Source organism: Nicotiana sylvestris, chromosome 2, assembly GCF_000393655.2.
Source record: "Nicotiana sylvestris chromosome 2, ASM39365v2, whole genome shotgun sequence".
NCBI classification, from domain to species: domain Eukaryota; kingdom Viridiplantae; phylum Streptophyta; class Magnoliopsida; order Solanales; family Solanaceae; genus Nicotiana; species Nicotiana sylvestris.
Window position 1 is genome coordinate 206,570,676 of NC_091058.1, and position 23,908 is coordinate 206,594,583.

The window sequence follows — 23,908 nt, forward strand, 5'->3', positions numbered from 1 at the left end:
CAATTTTACAATTTCCTGCTTAAGAAATTTGAGGTGATTTTATGTGCCACATAGATCAAAAGAGCTAAAAGATCGTGTATTTCACATACTTGTTACACAAGAATTATGATATATGAATTATTTATATGATGATTAATAATAAATGAGTCGTTATGCAATAATTAACAGTAAATACATTGTTATAATAAATATTTACTTTAGTTTTTGAGCAAAATTCTTTTATTACGTGGCGTACCTAATAAAACTGAGGCTAAATCTAGTCCACGATTCTCTGCCCTATTAGTTCCATCCGGTCCCACAGATCTTTCCCCCTAAATTTCCACAATTGCCCTTTTACGCGTTTCATCAGATTCTCACTGGTATTGGAATTTGGAAACCGCAATACTTGCAAAACAGGACTCCTCCTCCTTTTCATTCTCTGCCAATAGTCAACCATTTTCACCATTATCTGCAATTTTTGTTCCAATATCTCATGTCATCATCCTTTAATTTCGATTTAGGGTTTCATGAAAAAATTTCAGTTTCTCAGAAGCTTCTCGAAGAACCTCGATCTCCTTATTGATGAGTTGAATTTTTTTCTTTGATCGAAAATGTTTGCTGCGTATTTTCGTCTATATAGTGGCTACATGTGTAATTTTTCATATCCAGAAGCTCAAAACCTAGCAACCGATTGATCCGATTCAGCTTTGGTTCGTCTCTTGATTTAGGGTTTCATGACATGTTTCAGTTTGTTGGGAGATTCTCGAACATCAATTCGAAAATTTTATTATATATTTTGGTCTAAATAGTAGCTACATGAGTAATTATTGCTCACAAGTATATGCCTAGAAGCTCAAAATCTCGTAAATTATTCGCTTTCAGCTTTAGTAGTTATGAATGTTGTATTTTTTTTTGCTTGTAGCGTAATGTTGTAGCAATTCTGTTGTATATGATAGTAACTAACTAGAAAATGAAGCACCAGAAGAAGAAGAAGAAGAGATCAAAAGCTTCTAAACAAGGCGATGTTGTTAATGGTTCTGATAATAGCAAAGTAGGGGAGAGTAGTGTTTTAAAGGTTTTAACGGATGCGTTTAGCTCTGTATCTGTAGAGGAAGCAGAATGTGCTTATAAAGAGGCAAATGGAAACTTGAATAAAGCGATGAATATTCTGAGTGATTTGCTGGAGCGTGAGGAAGAGGACAAGATCACGAGCTGCTCAAGCTCGAGTGGGAATGTCGGTTCGAGCTTGGATTCGAGTAACAACTCGGACATGTTTGTTGGGGGTCAATCGCTGCAGAATTCGTCTCAGCGCAAGGCTAAGACAAAGAAATTGGTAGCTGCTGCAGGAACAGTCTCAACGATGATAGGGAAGGATTACGTGAGGTCAATTCCGAAGAAGAGTTGTTCAAAATTCAAGGGTTTAAGTGATGAAACGGCGAGCAATGACGATGTTGAGCAGTTTTTGTGTTCCATGCTTGGGGAGGACTCTGCTTTGAGCTTAGCTGTTGTCAGAGATGTTCTATGTGAGTGCTATCTTTTAGTTTCAAATTTGTGAAAGAAGTAAAAGGGAAAAGAAAAGAAAAGAAAAACATAATTATGTTAACAGTGGAAGGTGCAATGCATGTCTTGGTGTGGTGGAGGTTGTGGTAATATATGTGCTAAATCAACAGTGACCTCTGTGGTTGTATCATAACTGAATTCAGTATCTTACTGATTTTGTTGTGTGCTGACATAACAATTTAGACATACACTTGTATGGCTATCTATCGTGAAGTAAATGATGAAAAGAGCGTTATTTCTTCCTTATCATTTAAACTGAAGAAAAATAATAAAAAGCATGTGGAAGTAACCCAATGTGTATCATAAGAGGACCTACCTCGTGCTCGAAGTGTCCCCAGGCCATGGGGGGTGAGTAGGCACACCTACAGGTCACTGAAAGGGCAACTCTGTTATTGTGTGAAGGCTCAATCTCAATGTCCACAATGTAAAATTGAGAAAAATTCTGCTGCATCAGAAGTGTAACTTCAAGATTAGGTTAAGTGTAGTTTTGTGTGGTCATACTCAGGTCAGAAGCATATTGAACTATAATTTTTTGATGAAAAATATATTGAACTATAATGAAAATAAATGGAGATGCTTTTCACTTGATTAATGGCCTTGTAACTAGACATTTCGTTTAATGCAGGTCAATGCGGATACGAAGTTGAGAAGGTAGTTTGTTTAACTTTACCCATTTGTTTCAAATCAATTTTTTTTCAGTCGACCGAGGCTTGAATCCAATTCTTTTCTTCCTCATTCAAATATTAGGTGTTGTTTACTGTAATTCAGATAGTATCACCATATGTTGTGATATTTTCTAGTGAAGGTCTCATAAATAGTCTTGTTCTCACGTTGTGTTTATAATTGGTTCCTATATAGTAAGATTGCCATTTTATTATACAGTCATAAATATCTTTAGGTGTTGGAAACCAAAGCTTGTCATTTAGATTTGAGGTGTTTTCATCTGCCTTTCATTGAGGTTGTCTTTGGCCATTAATACTTGTCATTTCAAAAGGTTGGGTCCTTTTTGTGAATTTGAAGATATGAATCAGATCTAATCTCGTTTAGTTTAGCTAACTGTTGGGCATGATTTAGTTTCCCAATTGCTATTCAAGTTCAAGTGTTGTTTGGCTGAAGTTCAAGGTTGGTCTTTTCCATGCGCAAATCTATCTCTAGAGCAAACTTAGTCATTTTGTATTACATAATTTAAATCAGTCAGTCCAATTTCATGCGGCACAATCTGTTGGCATAAAACTGGACCAATCTTTATCCCAGTAAATCCTGCTTTTGATTTTGGAGGCATAGGATTGCAGTCTGTCTAGATTTGCTCATTGTAAGTTTAGATTAATTTGGTTGGTTAAGGTTAGCATAAAATTGAGTGACAATTTCTTGTAGATTGTCCTGTCTGATATTGTATTGAAGCTCATTTCCCGATCAGTGTACTCGTAGTTAGTCGAGATTGTCTACCTGGAGGGTTGATGTTGTATCTAGAACATTTTGTTCTGCTGACAGTTTCTTTGCCATTTAACCTATGGAAGCAAGTTGAAGCAACAACTTTCCTTTGAACTGACGTCCCTAACAGTTCTCTGCTGCCATTTTCGTGGCACTTTGGCTTTCTTGAAGCATCACTTTCTCTCTATTTTTCATAGTTTAGTAGTGTCCTGTATGGGGTTTGAGTTTTTACTATATTTTTGTGACTCTCTTAGTGTTTTCGTCATTTCTTGTGCCATCATTGTCAGCTTCCTCATTGTTGTTCTGCGCAGAGACGGACCTACTGGTAACAGTGAGAGGTCACCAGAACTCGCAAGCTTGGTAGCCATCTTGTAAATGTATGTGTCTATGTCTTAAAAATGATTACGATGATATGTAGCACCCTGAACACCTAAAGCCTTTAACGGGCACAGTATAAAGAAAAATGGTGCTCCCATCGCGTTAAAGTCTTAGGTCTGCCTCTGGTTCTGCGGATCATAACTTGATGCTTTGACATCTGACTTAAAATTTGGAGGAATACAAATGGAAGAACTATTGACTGCCAGCTGTTTAACTATTCTTATGATTTCTTTTTATAGTATAATCTTATTGCAGTTCTATTTTCACAGCTTTCACTTTTTTTAATTTCTTCTCCTTTAATTTGGTTTCATAATGCTCGTGCTTCTCTTCCAGGCTCTGAGTGTTTTGCTTGAATTGTCAGCTTCCTCTAATGAGCAACCTAAGTTTAGCGACTATAGTGCAAGCAACAAAGAAGAGGCAGTGTCTCTTCATTCAAGTGATGGTGTAGGTTTAATTTCGTTTCTTCTGCAGTCCATTTATTTTATGTTTTATCCTTTTGGCTAACATTATAGTTTTTCTGCATTCTTGATTGGTGCTCAAATACCACCAACATTTCATTTTATTCTCGCTGACTATTTAGCTTCATTCTCTATATCCCCTTTATCATTCTCTATGGCATATATTCTTTCTCTCTTGGTTCTGATGTTTTAGGTTGCATGTGGTATAAATTTGATGGACAAATACCTCTGTGAATAATTGTCTGTAGACTGTGGTAAGCAAAAAAGCAAGGAAGCTATACCATGAATTGCTGAAGATACCTACGTAAAAGCTGGCACTGCTTTCTTATGTAAAATAGACAGTGCTGAACAACCAAGAAAGCTGACTTATTCATTTTATTGAATTAATGTCTTTATTTTGTCATTAAAAAAATATGAAAATGTCCTGCTATGCAGATACTAAGCTATGGATTTAAGCACCTAAATTTTGACTTTTCGCTGATTTGATGTAGTAAAACTTAACATGATCAATTTGCTACCTAGGGGTAATGAAGGTTTTACCTTTGATTTGATTTTGGATGAACAAAAGAACCCCCCCCCCCCCCCCGAACCCAACCCACAAAAATGAAGTATGTCGGCATATGATTAGCTCATTGCTTTAACTTAGTAAGTAAGCTGGCATATTTTCCCTCATCTTAATCTTACTGTGCTCAAAATATTTATGTTTCCTAGTCTCCGAAAAGCTTGATGTCATTTGAAATGGCTACCTTTCAGCTGAACTTCTTGGTAGTGGGGTTTTGGGTTTTCTGCTCCCAAAATGTTTTGGGCAATCATTTTGGTAGAAGGAGAAGAACGAGAGGAGGAGAAAAAGTGGTTTACAAAGAAAACCGTGTGTTTGTTGAAGAGAAAAGAGGTCTCATGCTAGCAGATGTATTTCTTTATTGTTTTAGTGGTGTAACATGGCAACTGCAAATGACATGGAAGCCATGTTAGACTTTCTAAGCACCTTACACAATCTGTAAAGTTGCTATCGTTGTAAATACCTACCAATATACACTTGTTTCTGGAAATGAATAAATTATCTTTTAACAACCAGAACTTTTTTTGTCAAACTAATAGAAATCTTGCAATTGCCTGTTAGATGTCTGTTTGGGGTTGGTTCGGCCTTACGAGTGTTTTAAGACCATGGACATTTAGTGCTGTCCAATGACTGTATGTCGAAACAATATTCTAATTTTTTTTCATAAGGTGTTGAAACTTTTTATAACTTAGTTCAGACAATATCATTTGATTTGACCAAATCTCCTTCTTAGAAGGCCTTTTTAAAAAAAAAAAATCATTTAAAGTTTTTGTTTTCCATTTTCCATAAAATTGGCCACAAGCCCTTCAAAGATCGCTACAATGATGATCTGATGCTCCGTGACAATTTTCTTGCAGTTTACTGATAGGACATCTGATTCTACGTCTCATTCATCTGAAGGGGAATTTCAAGATAATGTGTGGTTTTGGGGGCATCCTGGCAGGTAATATAGCAGATACTGCATCACATTCCAAGATAATTCCCCTTCTGTCCTTTAAGCAGGACATGTGCCTTTTCAATTACTCTCAATTTTTCTACGTTATCAGAATCCTTTATGTTGGACATAGATCCTGAAGCTGGGTGAAGGTTAAGGACATATATTTTTTTCCCCAAATAGCCTAATTCCAACCTTGGAGCGTTAGGTGGATTGCTTTACTTATAAATAACAAAGATTACAAATGATGGATGGGGGCCACACCATACTCCCATATCGGCTATATATGTCCTAATATAAAAAAGCTAAATGCTTATCCAAATCAAGTCTAGTAAACTGGATGAAAACACAAGTATGTAGAACACTATATTCTCCAACTACAATGCCTAATGCATAAAGCTAAAAGGATTGATAGAGAAGATACGCCGATGGAGTAGTCAAGGTGCTCGCAAGCTGGCCCGGTCACCACTGTCATTGAAAAAAGAAGAAGAAAGAATGACTTTGAAACAGAAGTATGTGCACATGAGACCTCTATCTTGATTGCGGTTATAATGATATCCTTTTTTTTTGTTAAGAAACAGGATGTGACGATATGGCAAGGCAAAGAAATAAATTAGCTATGTTAGGATTTGGTAATATGTTCATTCTAGAGGTCTTTTGGTATGTTGGATCTTGGTTCCTTGAACATTTTTATGTTTACGTAATGATGTTTAGTGATCTGTACCAAAGTCGAACAGTCTTTCTTGTCTTTGGTGGTTCCTTCAGTTGGAAGTTAATTCTAGAAGCCTTGGTGTTGGATTAAATTATTGTTTGTTTTTCTCCAGGAATCAGTCAAAAAGTCTTGCAGGAAACTTCACGCATTCTTCATCATCTGCATCAGGAAATTCTGGGCCAGAACTTCCTCATGAGATCTTGGAATCTTTGTTTAATATGCCAACCCCTAAGAGTGCTGAGCACGAACCAACTACTATGAACTGGAAGAATGTTGTGAAGAAAATGACATCTTTGGGACGAAGGTTTGAATCTTGTCCTAATGATAGTCCACCACCGCAGCATAGCCATGGTATTGTGACAACTTCTTTCTATGCGTATTTTGGTTTCTTTCAGATGTAAACACTTTAAACACATTTGGACTTTTTTTTAACTTTCAGGAGATTTTTGTTTTGAGACTTTGGATTCATTTTTTGACATTGAAGATATTTCAGATATTTCTTTTATCATCATGGTTCTTCAGAATAAACCTTCTTACTGCACTCATCACTTAACCTCTGATTGCCTACTAGAGAGTGTCTCTCTTAATGTGTGACTGGTCATTTTTTCTTGCAGAAGTATTTTTACAGAATACGTATTACAGAATGGTTTTAAGTCAATGAAATTATTAAATATTCATGTAGAGATGGCATAGTTCCACTGTTGCTACCAAAAGACTAAACAATATTTCCAGGCATTTTTGTTTGTGGATAAATATTTGTTGTCCTCTTTCCCTCCTCCGTTGCCCCCACCCCCGCCCCCATCTCCATGGTGGAACATATTGCAAGGTTTTAGATGTTTGCAGAAATCGTGTCCATTTATTTACTACTTTGAATCTCTCTCCTATTACAGTTGAGGGAGCTGAGTATCATCTGTTCCGTGAAGCTTCAAAGCAACACTGGGAGTCAATGAAATCCCATTATCAGAAGGTGTGCATATTTTATAAGTTCATTGTGTTATGTTCTTTTTTCTTATACTTCTTTTGATATGTTCAAGTTTTCAAATTAAGAGCTTGAAAATTTACACTGAATTGCAGGCTACAACAGCTTTTTCAAATGGCCAGAAGGAATATGCTGCCTATCTTGCAGACCAGGTAAACTAAATGTGGGAGTCTTGGATGCAATATGCCTCATAAAGGGATTATTGACTCCTTTTTCCTCCATTTTCAATGTTTACTGTTGCTAGTTGGGCAAGATTTCATGTTAGATATAGTTTTTTATTGTTAAACTGCGTTGTTTGAAAAGTATTACTCCCTCTGTTTCAATTTATGTGAATCTATTACTATTTGGGGAGTCAAACAAGGTGTTTTTAAACCACGTTTTTGCAAATACTTTTTTTATATTATGGATTGTTAACTATTGTGACTTATAGGAGTACTTTTTATATAGTTTCTGAATATGTAAACTTTATTTTTTAAAAAATTGAAAATTCGATGTCCGAATTCACAGCAAAAATTAGTCCATTTGACCCTCGTTTTCCGAAAGGTTCACATAAATTGAAAGAGAGAGTATGTTTTATTCTTCACATACAACTTTCATCACTTTTTGCTCTATGTGATGTAATTGTTATGTGATAGATTGCTCATAAAGTTTGGCTAAATATATCTGTTTTCTCTTCTGCTAGCCTGCCTTATTTTGTGTTAACTTTGGTTGTGACCGGCAAATCTAATGGATTTTCTAAATGTAATTTTTTTTTGTTTGGAAGGGGAGCCTTGGCGTAACTGGTAAAGTTGCTGCCATGTGACCAGGAGGTCACGGGTTCGAGCCGTGGAAAGTGGAAACTTCCCCAGACCTGCGCATAGCGGGAGTTTAGTGCACCGGGCTGCCTAAAATATTTATTTTTTTGAATAGTTAAACGCATAATATTTATTTCCAAGGAATAGACAAATCATGTCTGATGTTAGAATGAAATTTAATCAAGTTATGGAACTAGGTCACTAAAATGGAATGAGGATGATAGCTGTTTACGTTTGCTTATCTAACTTTGTATCAACATGAATAAGGTGCATCTCCATTTTTCTTTTTTTATGCCTTCTGCTTGGTTTTGCATAGGGACATGCAATTCCTTGTACAGTTCTTGGTAAAGTTGTCACTGAAATTCACTTGTGAAACTATAAGGATTCCAGTAGCTTTCTAACTTTTCTTTTTTGTGTGCTTTTAACTTTTTTAAGGTAAGTAAACTTTTATTCAGTTGGCATCTAGTAGTAGCACTATTTACAGCAATGCCTACCAGCCTCCCTTTTACAAAACTTAAACAGTAGCTATTGGATATTTCATTTATCACAAGAGGCTAATATATGTTTGTTTCTTATTCTCCTTATTTGGAAACTACTTCAGGGCTGGCTACATAACAGAAAGGCTCAAGAGGCTGATGAGAAAGCTAGCCAGGATATATTTGCAGCCAGGTGGATAACATATCGTTTTTTTTTTCTTTCTAATATCATCTCAATGCTTTATTAGATTTCCCTGCTAAACTGAGCTCCCATTGCAGAAACAAGAATATAGAAAACATGATAACTATTGATTTGCATGGGCAACATGTTAAACCAGCAATGAGGCTTATGAAACTTCACCTTCTGTTTGGAGCATATGTACGATGTAAGCATCTTTGAGCTAATGGGTCAAGTATAGCTATGATATTTTGTGTCAGAAGTGGGTACTGAAGATTTATAATCTGTTGTTACATTTCTTGTGCTCAGCTGTTCGGTTGTTTAGGGTTATCACAGGATGTGGGATGCATGGTGTTGGGAAGTCAAAACTGAAAACTTCGGTATGGAACTCAAGTTCCCACCTCCTCCTCTTTTAAGTTTCTGTTGCTAGATTCCTTGAGCATTGAACTCAAATATGTGATAGAATATTTTCGTTGAAGGTCTCCTGTAATATCATAGGAAAAACGGCAAATACAAGAATCTACTCTTTGTGTGCTTATCTTGGTACCATGCTACAGTGACTGTAAAGTATGTGTCGTTATTTGCAGGTAATTGCGCTTTTGAAGAAAGAACGTATTGAATGGACTGAGGAGAATAGAGGAACATTGCTCATCAAGCTCGATGGACGAATGAATTTTAGCTTTCTAGATTCTGATGATGATGATGATGATAGCTGATCGTTTCTTAGGCATGGTTGCTAGCACTTAGGTGCAGTTGGAGTTTAGCATTTAACAATGGAGCTAAATTGCAGTTTTAACATTTTTAATTTATCTGCTTGCTATGTGGTATACCTAGATTATTGTATTTACGATGTTTACAACTTCTTTTGTTAGTGTGAGAATTGTAAAGTTGATCTTAGCTTTGCGTATTATGCAGCTTGATAGCTGAGTTCAAGTATATCATTGTAGAATACATATTGTACTAACTGTAGTGTACCCACTTTTTTGGGCAAAACTTATGCGTTTCATCAAGTAATTCTATACCTTGTAAATTTGAGTTGGATATCTCTAGCTCTAACTATTTGGGTGATTTGATTATAAATTTTTCATCCAGTTAGCACCTCGAACGTCGAAGCGCAGGAGGTCCCTCTTCCCTTCCCCATCTTTTAGAGTTTTGCCAAAGCTCATTTTTCTTGAGCATGACTTGCCTCTACGATCTACTGAGATTTAACCATGTCACTCAGATTCGGGGAATGGGGGGCAGGGGCAGGTGTTGTTGGACTATTCCAGCCGATTCACTACGAAATCTTTGCTAATTTTAGTCGAATAGGATGTCCTTACATTCTCTTTGTTGTACGCCAGCAGAACTACAATGTTGCAGATGTTTCAAGATAAGTTTCCATGTTTTTGCTCTGTATTTCTAATACTACATCATTTAACTGAAGAATAACTTCAAATCCAGCCTAAAGTAAGTCATTAACGTTAAAAAGATTTAACATAAACAATCGACAACTGCATACTACATAGGCGAATCTAAGATATAGAATCAATGGGTTCATATCTAACTTCTAAATTATTTTTCCATATGTATAAAAAAACTAAAAGTCATCAAAACCTGCATTGGAAATTCAAGATATATAGTCCAACACATTCTATGAAGCACTTGATCATCAACTTGTGAGCATCTATTTATTTAAATTTACCAAGATATGAGTCACTTCTTAGTTCTTAACTATATCAAGGTCCGATGAATAAGATTTCTTTATCTTAATGAAAGGTGTCTGTTTCGAGCCATAGGAATGAATAAGATCTTAATATACAGAGAGCACTTTCGTCTCTAATTGAGCCTTATACGGTGTGAATCCAGATTAGTCGGACCGAATATTAGGTGAAGAGCAAAAAAAAAAAAGTATCATACAATGAAGTAGAGGTGTATGTAGTGCTATTGTACCGGATTCATTTGAACCCAATACTTTCGACGTAGAATATAAATTTAGTGTAAAAATTCACTAAAATTATAACATATAGTGTGTCTGAACTCAAAGGCGTATCTAGGATTTTTATAACATGGGTGCACCACTAAAAAAAAAAAGGAGAAAATGAAATATTAAGTGAGATTTGATCCCTGATCTTCTAGGTAAATAACTCAACATGAAAACTAAATGCATCATTTAGCCTCTTTGAAGCATGTGTGCCAGCAGATATTAGACCAATTCTAAAAAATATGCACATAAAATACTTAGTTTGACGGAAATACCATGGGTTCATACGTCCCATATATTTGCATACAAATCCGCCCCTGGATAAACCCACTTTAAAAATATAATGAGTTTACTACTCGGAACTAGAATTAAAATCCTAAATTCACCATTGCCACTGAAGGAGATGGGGAACCACATAAAATCCCTTCTACCAGCAACATGTAGGTCTTGAATCATATCTTAAGTGAAGGAAATGATGAAAAGAAGAAATAAGAAGAAGAAGAGTTTATACATAGAAGTTGAGGAGAAAGAATGAGTGCGTCCCACATCGAAACATATAGAGTAAGTCCAAACTACTTGTTTCGTATAAATTGACAGCGCAAGCACTACACAAAATTCACGCAGCCACGCAGTGAGCACAAAGCGAACTATTCTTTCGCCTTTTACTAAAGAATACCGTGTGCGCTCTGCAAATAGTGGCATACGCCTATTTTTGGAGGGGTTCTCTTTATTGAGTGGCCCCTACAATTCTAGTTTCAACTTTTTAAACTTCAATATGTATCAGATCTGAATCGAATTTTCTGGATGATTCTCCTGAAAATTTTGTTTGGACATTCAGTTTTCCTTTAATTACCAGTATATTTTCTCGTAAGATCTTAATTTATTGAAGAAAGTTTCTCAACACAAATTGCCACGGTGGTGGTAGCTGGAAAGACAAAGAAGTGGGAAATGGGCGACTTAAGGGGTCCTAATGTAATTTTAAACATTTTTTAATTTATTGAAATGTGTCAAAATATCATGGTGTGTGACATAAAATCGCCGGGAGTAAGTGATTAAACACTGAGTAAGCGGATACAGGATGTAGAGTGTGTGGGTTGGTTTCGATGTTTTGAAAAATAAAAAATATTTTTCTTGAATTGGAGGAAATATTTACATTTTTCAAAACTCCACACTATTCCTCACCCCCACACCCACCAATCCAACCCCATCCCACGCTTACCCCACCACCCCCTCTTTCCAAAACTTTTTTTCTTTCAAATTTTAGTTTTTTTTGTCACGACCCACCCTGTTAGCCTCACCCCACTCCCGCAAAAAAATTATTGTTCTTATCTTTTTTTTTTTTATAATTTTAAATTTTTGTTTTTTCGTTTTTATGCACCACTCATTTCCCCACCCTCACCAAATTCCACCCCCCGCACCACCCTCCCCCACCCCGCACAAAAAAAAGTTTTACTTTTTCTTTTTAATTTTTAAATTTCTGTTTTTTTTGTTTTTCTGCACCACCCCTCCCCTACCCCCAAAAAAATATTTTTTTAATATATTTTTAGTTTTAGTTTTTTCATCTTTCGGTTTACAGGTTCGAAATTTTACAAATTCTAAAATTATGAGTTCGAAGATTTATGTGTTTGGAAGTTTACGGGTTTAGAAATTATAAAGTTTACGGGTTCGAAAGTTCACGGTTTCAAAAGTTTATGAAATTTGTGGGTTCAGAAGGTTGTTGGTTCGAAAGTTTATGGCTTCTTGTTTATTGTATTTAAATTATTTATGAATGCTCTTGAGAAATTATTTTTCTTAATTTGCGTACCAAACACCAAAAAATAAATAAGATTACTACTTGTTTTTCAAGAAAATACGAAAAACATTACTTTTTAAGGTTTTTATCCTCACCGAAAGTTATGGGTTCAATTAAACACGATTCCGTTGTATTGGATCCGCTCATGTGTCTTAAACACCACTTTGGAAAGAGGTTGGGTATAATGATACTTCATATTCATAGCGCAATAGAATAGGAAATAAAATATCGAACATAACTTTCAGATCGCCATAAATCTTTTTTCATTTTGTGGGAAACTAAATAAGAAAGAATTTGTCGATCATACATGATTATTATGTCGATCAACAATTGAAAATTATCCTTAAATCATTTATTTCTTACATGTGCGAACCCTAAAAAGTTTTGGAATACGTTGGGTATGGGGAATTATATAAATAGTCTGCTAATTTATCCTACACCCTAGGAGTGGCTACTTCCTTTGCTAAATTATAAGCAGAAAATTTTTCCATACAACTTAAATGGGCGCACTTATTTACCATTAAGTCTATGGAATATTTGGATTACTAGAAATAAAAATATATATGAGGGCAGACATGATTTCATTAATAAAAATTTCACTACTCAACAAGCGACTGAATTCTGTTATCTAGTCGCCTCGTCTTATAAAATACAAAAAAGAATTAGAGTACCCCTAAAATGGATACCTTCAAAACCTAACTTATATAAATTAAATATTGACGCAACACATTTGACACTCTCTTATAAAAATGGTATTGGCGGAATAATTAGGGACCATAAGGGAAATTGGATTCTGGATTTCTCAGGTACAGTACTTTCTCAATCGCCTATTACTAAAGAAATACTTATTCTATTACAGGGACTTACGTTTGCGGTACAACACAATCTAACACCACTCCAAGTGGAAATCGACGCTAAAAAGGTACTCAGGCTACTGCAGGTTAATAATATAATACATGCTAATCTCCTAAATGATTGCAGGCACCTACTGAGGCAGCTACATGATCCAATAGTAGGTCATGCGTACAAAGAGCAGAATAGATTAGCAGATCGACTAGCAAATGCAGGAATCTTTTTGAATGGAAACTCTACTATGCAGATTTTTGACAAACCACTACTTTTTGTTTGTACAATATAGGATGAAGATAAGCTTGGTGTATCTACTACACGCTTGCTGCCACTTTGTACATATGACTTGCCAGATCGACCTGCAGTGCATGCAACTAGAAGCTATATCAGAAACCATAATATTTTAGAATGTTGTGATGATAACTTGCTTGTTGAAACTACAAACAATATAGCTAATAGTAGTAATGGCTTACCTTGTGTAGTGCAACCTGAGCATAAAGACTTCTATACGCATATGTTTGTTTAATAGAATATCTATCTTTACTACAAAAAAAAAAAATTGAAAAATATTATCTCTGTGACGGTACTTAGGGCTATCTTTCACTATTAATAAATAGGAATTTTTACATTCCTATACATTATATGAAACTATATTACCCTCTACTCAAGTTTTACTATAATTACATTTTATATATCCAATTACTAACATTTATGTACATTTTAAGGGAATTAATGATAATAATTAGTGTCCTAAAATTACTCTACATATCTTCCACTCCCCCACATTTCTCTCTCCATATCCCACCTCCTCTCCCCACGTATCTTGCACAAGAGAGCAACAATTCTATCATTGACAACCATTAGAAACTTTTGAAGCTTTGAATTCGAATTTGGGTTTTCAAAAACATTGTTTGTTTGGATTGGATATTGTTGCAAAGAATTGAGAATTCGTTCTTCGTTTCTCTCTATCTCTCAATCCCAAATTTCAGTAATGTAAAGCAAAGGAAAAAAGAGCAGCAATTCCACCATTGACAGTCATTAAAAAGCTTTGAAGCTTTGAATACGAATTTGGGTTTTCAAAAATTATTATTTGTTTGGATTTGGTGTTGTTGCAAATAATTAGGAATATGGTTTGGAGTTTATATCTCAATTTTGAGGGGTTTTGGTGAAGATTAGACTTGATTTTGACTGAATTTCAGATTGAAACTCGAAGAAGAAGAAGAAGAAGAAGAAGAAGAAGAAGAAGAAGAAGAAGAAGAAGAAGAAGAAGAAGAAGAAGAAGAAGAAGAAGAAGAAGAAGAAGAAGAAGACATGACATACATTATACTGCATAAATTATAGTAAAATTGTAGAAAAATTGTATTCTGTTGTTTATATATATTTTTTTATTTATTTAACTATTGTATGAAAGTTGAACAACATTGTATAAAAATTATATTTAAGTTGTATGATATTGTAGTTGTATATAACTGAGTAGAAATAATGTATGAAAATTGTAAATAAGTTATATGAAATTTATTTAAGTTGTACTTATAATTAATTGTATGAAATTTATTTTTACTATGTATAAATCAGATACAAAATATACAAAAGACATATTATATAAAATTTGTATTTAACTTGTATGTTATTATAATTGTATTTAATTGGATAGAAATAATGTGTGAAAGTTATAAATAAATTGTATAATATATAATTAATTATATGAAATTTGTTTTTATAGGAGAAACACGCTCCCGCTCTAACTATAAAGGATACTATCCACACACCTTTCGGTTCCTTCGTCTTCAACCATGTTCTTACGCAACTCATTTCCAACATTCTCGCGGGTAAATCACAGTCTCGGTCAGTTCACTTATTCACCAAATTTATTACATAATTATCAAACTAATAAAAATGTATTATCATCTTTCGATTTATTTAATAATTTGATAAATTATTTGTTTGATAATTCGTACAGAGGTGTGTGCTGGTCGCTTTATCTCGGCCTCCATCATTCTATGCTGAACTGTTGAAAAATAAAGGTTTCGACGTTCCTTCATGGATCAAGTAAATAGTTAGAATCTTCCTTTTTTTATAGTGAGTAAGTTTTACTATTATTATTAGAATAGAATCAAATGCGTGATTTATTTATTATGTTAATCCTTTGTATTTATTCTGACTTAATTCATTTACAAGCTACTCCTATATACTAACATAATATTCAATTATCTATGTCTCAAATTCAACTATGGGAATTTTCTTAATGTTGTATTGTAGGAATTCGAGAGAATGAAAGAGAAAGACAGAATCTCGAGAGAAGAAGGGAGAGAGGAGGAAAGAAAAAGAAAAATGTGTAACTAAATCCCTTAATTGAAGGCACTAATAATAGATTGAGAGTCTTTTAAGGTGGAATGTATATATTTTGTAAACAAAATTTGTGTAGGTAGGGTAATTTACTAAACATGAACATTTAGGGTAATAAAATTTTCAATAGGGTGTAGAAATGAAAAAATCCCTAATAAATATGGTTCAACATGCTAGCTACGCCTTTTCTTTTGGAACAGTACAACCTAGTCTAATTCTAGAGGTAAAAATAGCACGGTATAGCCAATTTTTGGACTGGTCAGTCAAAAATAGCCAGCATTTACGAAGTCAATAAAAAAAAGCCATTATTTTGATGCAATAGAGACTGGTCTAGCATAATATACTGGAGTTCGGTGCACCTGTGTATGAACTCCAGCATATTATGCTGAACCGGTATACTTTGTTGACTCCAGTATAATATACTGGAGACTGGAGCACCGGTGCTCCAAACTCCAGTATATTATACTGGACAATTATACTTGCTGGAACTCCATCATATTATGTTGGAGTTCTAGTGTACTTATGCTGGAACTCCATCATATTATGCTGGAGTTCCAGCATACTTATCTTGGAACTCCAATATAATATGCTGGAGTTCAAGCATACTTATGGTGGAACTCCAGTATAATATACTGGTGTATTTTTCGGGTTTTGAACAGTGTTTTCGCTCAGATTTATCTTTACATGAAAAGTGGCTAGATTTCGATTACTTTTGAAACTGCGCTATTTTTGAACGACCTGTCGTAAATCTGGCTATTTTTGAATTTCTCCCATTCTAGAGGTGGCTAAAGGCCCAAGCGGCTGTAGCAAGGGCTTTAGGCCTGGGGCATTTGCATCTATACCTGCTTTTTGTGTCACATTTTAACTTGTGTCCGCTTTGCAAAAAAAATTGCAAGCATACCCGCCTTTTCTCATAACTTCAGCAGACGGGGCTGAAGTAGCAAAGACAATCACACAAAACTTCAGCATTCTAGTAGCCGGGTCTGAAGTTCAGCTCTAAAACTGAAGTTTTTGTGTTGTAACTGGGAAATTTCAGCTCTAGAGCTGAGGTTTTTGTATTGTAACTGGGAAACTTCAACTCTAGAGCTGAAGTTTTTGTGTTGTAACTGGAAAGTTTTTGTGTTGTAACTGGAAAACTTCAGCTTTAGAGCTGAAGTTTTTGTGTTGTAACTGGGAAACTTCAGCGTTGTAACTGGGAAATTTTCTGTGTTATAAGCTAACTTCAAATTGATATTTCGTTAGATAGTGACCATTAGAATCTGTCTCATGAGTCTTATTCTGACCATTAGAATCTGCCTCATGAATCTTATTCTCCAAATTACCAGCATCTCTGCTTCGCTTCTGTTGTGCAAGATCAAGAAAACAAGGAGTCAACATAGTTTCATATTCAGACACTTTAGCATAATCAGGGAAGTAATTAATATCAATAATAAGATATCGATTTCCAACTCTATTATCTCTTGTCATATCATAGTTAAAAAGATGCAGTTTCATAGCATTTCTCAGTTGATTAGAAACTTCATTTATGAACCCCATAGGAGGCATCTCAGCCGCTTCCATTATTTTTGCAAGACTCTCATCACTCTGTTCTTGATCAGCAAAATAAGATATCATAGAAAACGGTATCAAGCTATCTGAATTTCCCATTTTTTCATCTAGTTCCCCTTTAGTATTTATGCAGATAAAGAACTGCATTTTCTCTTCACTTTGTTGATACTACTATTCCATCGTTATTTATAAATGTTAAAACACAACCTTGCTTTCTTCTGGTGAGGTATTGAAGGGGAGGAGAAAGAGAGCTGAAGTTGTTTAAAAAGTGGGTACAAGTTAAAAAAAAATTTAAAAAATGGGTATAGGTTAAATGGGGACGACCAAATAGGGCGCCCCGTGCAATTATTTTTAGTAATTTAGGTTTATGTAATTTTTTAAAAAGAAAAAATGGAGTTTTAATATATAAAAAATTACACTATTTTTATGAAAAGAGAAAAAAGAACCCTACTTTAGTACCAATGTTAACTATTATAGCATATTTAGGGGATGTAAATCCTTTTTCACTTCGGGATTATGGATCATTATTTAGGTAAAGGTGAACTTTCTTGGGATTAATTTTTTTTCCATATTTATATTCTTACAAATATAGCTACACTCTCATATTATTTTATCTTCTTCATCAAGTTTAGGGAAGTGTTTGTTTACCCTTAAAATTGAATAACAATTAAACTTATAATGCGGTTTTAAGGATATGCGATTTCACCTAATACCAATTGATGAATATGAAGATTAGTAATAAAAATTAACAATAAGATAAAGCAAACCAGTGTTTGAATGGAATTCAACCCTCGAGCTTGAATACCCTCGGATTGATTGGTGCAAGAACAATTAGAAATATAACAAGCTGATGAACGAGAATATAAACGAAAGAAAAAGTGTTGTATTGCTTTGATCTCTGTGAACAACCTGTCTTACAAATGATTAGAACCCCCTTTATATAGTAAAGAAATTCTACTTAAGGTACAATTCTAAATATGGAAGGAAATCCCATGATTGGCTGAACAACCGGTCTTGACTTGATTCGTGCCGAGATTCTCGCCACGATCCTTGGCCGATCTCGGATATCTCGGTTTTCTGTTACTCGACTTAGCTTCGATCTCCATCTTATTTGGTCTCGATCTTGGCCGACCTCGAGCTTAATCGGTTCCAGGATCTTGATAACTTAACCCCGCACCATAGATAAAAATCGAGGTCCAAACTGATTTACCACGTTCCAATCTTGGTCAGTTGAATAAAAAGGGGCATCCCGATTTTGACCATGTGTTTATGATAAATTCTTTACTCCCTTCTGTCAAAAGCACACAATAAGACTCTTGTCATTCTTCTTTGTGGAACAAAATTCGAAGGTGGTAAGGTCAGAATTTTTTCAGTTTGTCATTTTTTTATTTCTTTTAAAGTTTTAAGTACAGAAGCAGCGAAAGTTATTTTGGTATCAACTCATCAATTGAATTGTCCAACTAGGTTATATTGTCCTAACTGTTTACTACTTTTTATTTAAAATTTGTTATTTTTGATATTTGGATAATGTCTCAGGGGAGATTCAATGAATAGCTGTTTTATCAATTGAAAGGGAATTGTTAGAAAAAATAGATTATAAAATTATTAATAACTTTGCAACTCACAAAACTAGGAAAATGGAATTCAAATAAAAATAATGGTACAAGAGTTTTTTTTCTTTTTCTAAAGAAAAACCTAAGGTCTCACATTACAGTTTGGCTTTAGGCCTGAATTGGATCGCTCTGTCTAGTTCCTCCTTCCGAAAGTATCACAACTATTTCTATCACATCCCTGAAAAAAGGACATTCAATGCATTAATCTCATTCCATGCTTTACGTCATCTTTCTTATACTTTGACTATTAATCCATATGCACAAACTTCCTTCGTGAAGGAAAGCGTACAAGTCATCTCTGCAAACAAATAAAGGGAGACTTATACTATACCAAGAGGGGTTACTGGTACCCGTAAAATTTGACAAAAATTCCATATAATATATCTTTAGAAAATAGTAATATATAAACAGTGACACCTTATATGCAAAACAATGTTTGATTATGACCTTCAAATTTTGAATCCGTCTCTAAAATCAAAGGTCTTGTTCTTGTGGCATGGCATCTGCAAGCTGTCTCTGTTCCACAACATATATGGTCTCCTAAAAATTCTTTTTTATCAATCTCTTTTAGATACCTCATAATTATGATTTTCCACTTTTTCCCTTTTTGTGTAGTCTTAATGGTTGTAGAATAGGAAAACGGGAAGAAATTTAGTCATGATTTTACCATTGAGCCCTTGCCAGCTATAAAGAAATTATCAAAACACGTTTAGAACATCCACAAAATTTTCTAAATCACTTTTTCCTGAATTCTTTTCAAATTGTTCTCAGCTGGAAAAAGTATACTCGCACCTTCACTTTACACTAAATAACACTAACTCACCACAGTTCAGTGATAAGTTAAAATCAAAACGTAACATATACTATTTTAACTATAGTTGCGTAAAGAGTGAATACTCTAAAAAAAAAATCCTAAACTGTTACATTTTTGTCAGGTACATACTTAAACAATCCGGGTATCCCCAAAATCCATTAACTATATCCCCCTATATATTAAAAACCCTCGACTTTTTTAATGAAATATGTAAGGTAACACGCAAAAGGCGCGCGAGAGATGAAATTATACATAAAAATGGCCCTAATTGGCCGTCTCTAATGGTTAATTACTGTTACCCTCTTTAAGAATTAATTTTTCTTTTTTTTTCCTCTATTTTTTTTTTTGTATTCTAGCCTTCTTCAATTCTTTAATCTTTCTTCTTCCTTTATTCTTATGGGTTTCATCTCAAATTTGCTTCTTCTCTTGTTTCTTCTGAAATTATCTTTCTTCTTCATTTAGGTCTTCTTCTTTCAACACTACTTAGTCTATCAAAAGCCCATAACTTTTACTAAACCCTAGCTGAAATTTTTACCAAATCCTATTTTTCTAATCCCAAATTTTGTAGTAAACTAAAAATTTTAGTGAAAACGAAGGTTAATGGGAAAAATTCAATGTTTAATCGAAGTTTAATTGTGAAAATTACGATTGAGACATGTTGTAGCCATTATCGAAGGAGATGGAGAGAATTTTTTTTTTTTTTTTTTTTGACAAATGACCATGTGTTTATCACTTCACCCTCTTTCTTGATTTTTTAACCCCCAAATATTTACCCATTTAATTATTTTTTATTATTAGTTAAAATTCTTAATTAAACTGATATATTAGATTTGGCTGAGTAAATAGAAGGGTGTATTACACTTACCGCTAAAAAATCAACAAAGGGTTTTTAATATATAGGTTTATATAGTTAAGAGGGTTTTGGGGATACCAGATAGTTTAAGTAGGTAACTGACAAAAACGTGATAGTTTAGGGGGTTTTTAGAGTATTTACTCTTAAATAAAATATGTTAGGTTTTCTAGCTTAAAAGTGGTGTAAATAGGAAATAAAGGGAAAAATTTATCTTCTCCTTTACAAAGGACCACTGTCCCATATCGGTAAAGGAAAAGATATTTGGAAAGTTTATACAAAACAAGCTTCATGTTGTCGTCTTCGTTCGCTCGACTTTGGATTTAAATTCGGTCAAATAATTTGATTGATTAATTTTTTGGACTAAATTTATTCGTAAATATTAATATTTTATTAACATTTAAATAGTAACATTTTATGACCATTTTCGTCGGTAATTTAATTTTTCTTCTAGTTTTATTTTCTCGTTTTATTTTACGTAAATAACTATTTTCGTAACAACGGTTTTACTCGAAAGACATCTGAAAGAATTGCACATCTTCAATTAAACCCACCATGTTGATTATAAATATCTAGTTTTTCCCTGAGATTTTTCTTACGAACATTTTGAAATCTCTCATTCCTTTCTGTACTTTTTCTAACATTGTGATTTGCTACCCCCTTATTGCATTAGCTAAATACTAGTGTCCAAAGTACCGCTACACCAATGAGAATAATTTATTCTATTCTAAGAGAGAATAATCCTAGACCTTAAGTGTTAGGAGTTGATTAAGTTCTTTGTGGACACGCTGTTAATTCAGTGGATTCGAATTTATTTCTGCTTCTTCTATATTTTTATTTTTCTTTGTTTACGTAATTTATTTTTTGAATACAAAAAGTTAACAATATATATAGTACGTATAATATATTTATTAATTTGATTAAATTCGAAATGTAATCTTTGGCATATTCTTTGGCAAGATTCGGATAACCAAAGTTGGCAAAACAATTGTATTTACGGTTATGATTACAACAGCGTAGTGCTTATGGTGGGGTTTGGTAACAATTAAAATACTTTCTCTAACATGCAAATATGCCTCACTATACTATACTAGAGATATACTTTTTATTGTGTAAATTAAAAGCACTAAAAACATTTACTATTCTTTTCTCCTTCTTTTTCCTCTCTCTGCCTTTTCCTTTTCCTTTTTCTTCTTCCTCTTCTTCTTCTTGTTCTACTTCTTCTTATCTTTTCTGAGCCAATGTCAATTGAAAACAATCTTTCTACCTTTATTAGGCAGAAGTAAGGTCTGCATACACACTACTCTGCTCAGACCCAACCTGTGAAAATATATTGAGTTTATTATTGTTATTGTATGCTCAAAGGCGGATCCATGCTCTTACCATGGACACATAACACTTTAGAAAATATAAATTCAAAATTATATTATATTATTTTTAATTTTTAATTTTTAAATAATTTTCATATATATATATATATATATATCGTGTTGAAAATAAGACCGTTTAGAATAGGATTTGAACCGTCAGTTTCACTTGTAGAGGTTTACCTGATAATTATTGTATTATATGAGTCTTTGAGTTTGGGTGCACGCACATATATTTAAATAATTTTAAAGAGATATAATATTATTATTTATTAGTTAAGAATAGAAGTATCGGGATCACGTGAACCCATAACTCCACTTATGCTATCTTTACATATATTTGTATAGATATTGGATAATTTGTTTTTTGAAACTTTTGGCGACATTTTTCTTTTCAATATGAGCGTTTTGAAACTTATATTCCATGTGTATATCGTGCCTTTATCCCAACAGTCTGTAACAATAACGTGTCATGTCCCCACATTATTAAAAGAGTGGAACAATAGTATTATATTGGACCCAGGATGTCGTTGCAGTATCCACATGGTTGAATTTATGTTCCATAGACAAAAGATACACAGTACACACTGTTTTCACACGCTCTATTAATAGTACTGTTTTAGTGACACACTAAAGTAAAATTAATATAAGTCAAAAAAATACTCACTAATCACTAGCTAGTACGTGACTATATAATAAAGTCACATAATGTAAGACCAAATAAAGAGAATACATCTTCCAATTTGGCAAAATATATATATATATATATATATATATATCCCTAAAAACAAAAAGAATCAAATAACCAGAACTTAAGGTGTTTGGTACGAAGAAAAATTGAATTTATTTTTTCAAAAAAATAAATTATTTTCTGGCAACCAAATATCAAAAACTTTTTATTGATAGGGGGAAAATGATAAATATCTCTTATTCTTTTATTTTATTTTATGTTTTGTTTTTCTCCCCTCATTTTCCATTCATGTAGTATTTTTTTTTTTTTGGTAACTAACTTTTTATAATCACCAGTAAACTTTACAAATTACCATAGCTAGCTAACACAGCTAAACTATCATATTTACATGATGCTCTACTCTTCCTATATTTTTTAAAATCTGTATCTTTGAACTATATCAACTAATCTTGGAGGAGCTCGTACACAACAAACACAAGCTATCTTTTTGGCTATCCTCTCTCATCCTGTACTTGTTTTCTCAAAAATCCTTCTGTTTCTCTCTATCCATATACTATGTACTACTTCATAATATAACATCTTGAATAATTGAGCTTCCTTTGATTTGCCTTTAGCTCTCTTGATAACCTCATGCACATGTTGGTCCCAGGTAGCTGCTACTATATTTTGATTCTGTGTTCAGTGCATCAGCTTTTTCATCACTGTTTTTGTATAATCACACTCCACAAAGAGATGGTCTCTTGTTTCCTCTTCTCTCTGACATAAACTACATTTGCGTTCTACCTGCATTCCCCATTTGTTCAACCTATCAGTAGTAAGTAGCATATTCTGCATTTGCAACCACACAGTGAACTTAGCTTTTGGCCTTGCAGCATCACCAAACATCAAACACTTCCATGACATTCTTGGTTGATCACCTAATAGCTGAAGGTAACAACAACAACCCAGTGAATTCCCATTAATGGGGTCTGGGGAGGGTAGTGTATACGTAGATCTTACCCCTACCTCGAAGGGGTAGAGAGGCTGTTTCCGAAAGACTCGGCTCAATAGAACAAAAGGACAAAAGCAGAGAATATTAGTATCACCACAAAAATAATACGAAAAAAAATATAAACATGAAATCCAGAAGAAAGATGCAAAGTAAAGCGATAGCTATTAAATACGTCATGCACTGAAATAGTAAGACACAACAATGGCACTAGCTATTTTAGGTAAAAACCCTACCAGACTAGTCTCGCAAAGGTATAAGTAAGGCAAGACTCAACTACCTCCTAACCTACAACCTTGATACTCGACCTCCACAACTTCCTATCAAGTGTCATGTCCTCAAAAATTTGAAGCCTTGCCATATCATGTCTGATCACCACTCCATAATACTTCTTAGGCCGCCCTCTACCTATTCTCGTCCCCTCCATATCTAGCCGTTTGCACCTCCTTACCGGAGCATCTGGACTTCTCCTCTGAACATGCCCGAACCATCAGAGTCTCGCTTCCCGCATCTTGTCCTCAATGGGAGTCACTTGCACCTTCTCCCGAATATCATCAATCCTAATCTTATCCATCCTAGTGTGCCCACACATCCACCTCAGCATCCTCATTTCTGCTACTCTCATCTTCTGGGTATGTGAGTTCTTAATAGA

The 23,908-nt window shown here is 34.1% G+C and overlaps 1 protein-coding gene and 1 non-coding gene across 2 annotated transcripts; both read left to right on the top strand.

Annotated features, from left to right (window-relative positions):
* Positions 1-415: 415 nt before the first annotated feature.
* Positions 416-9,479, top strand: LOC104237846 (SMR domain-containing protein At5g58720). Its single transcript, XM_070168431.1, has 11 exons — positions 416-1,502; positions 2,165-2,190; positions 3,682-3,792; positions 5,223-5,308; positions 6,124-6,362; positions 6,902-6,978; positions 7,086-7,142; positions 8,386-8,453; positions 8,540-8,646; positions 8,748-8,818; positions 9,026-9,479. Exons 1-11 carry the CDS (start codon positions 950-952, stop codon positions 9,152-9,154), a joined length of 1,524 nt encoding a protein of 507 aa, XP_070024532.1. The 5' UTR covers positions 416-949; the 3' UTR covers positions 9,155-9,479.
* A 1,541-nt stretch (positions 9,480-11,020) lies between these two features.
* On the top strand, positions 11,021-11,137 carry LOC138886671 (U5 spliceosomal RNA). The gene has a single exon (XR_011405718.1). It is a non-coding gene; the product is annotated as a U5 spliceosomal RNA (small nuclear RNA).
* The last annotated feature ends 12,771 nt before the right edge of the window (positions 11,138-23,908 follow it).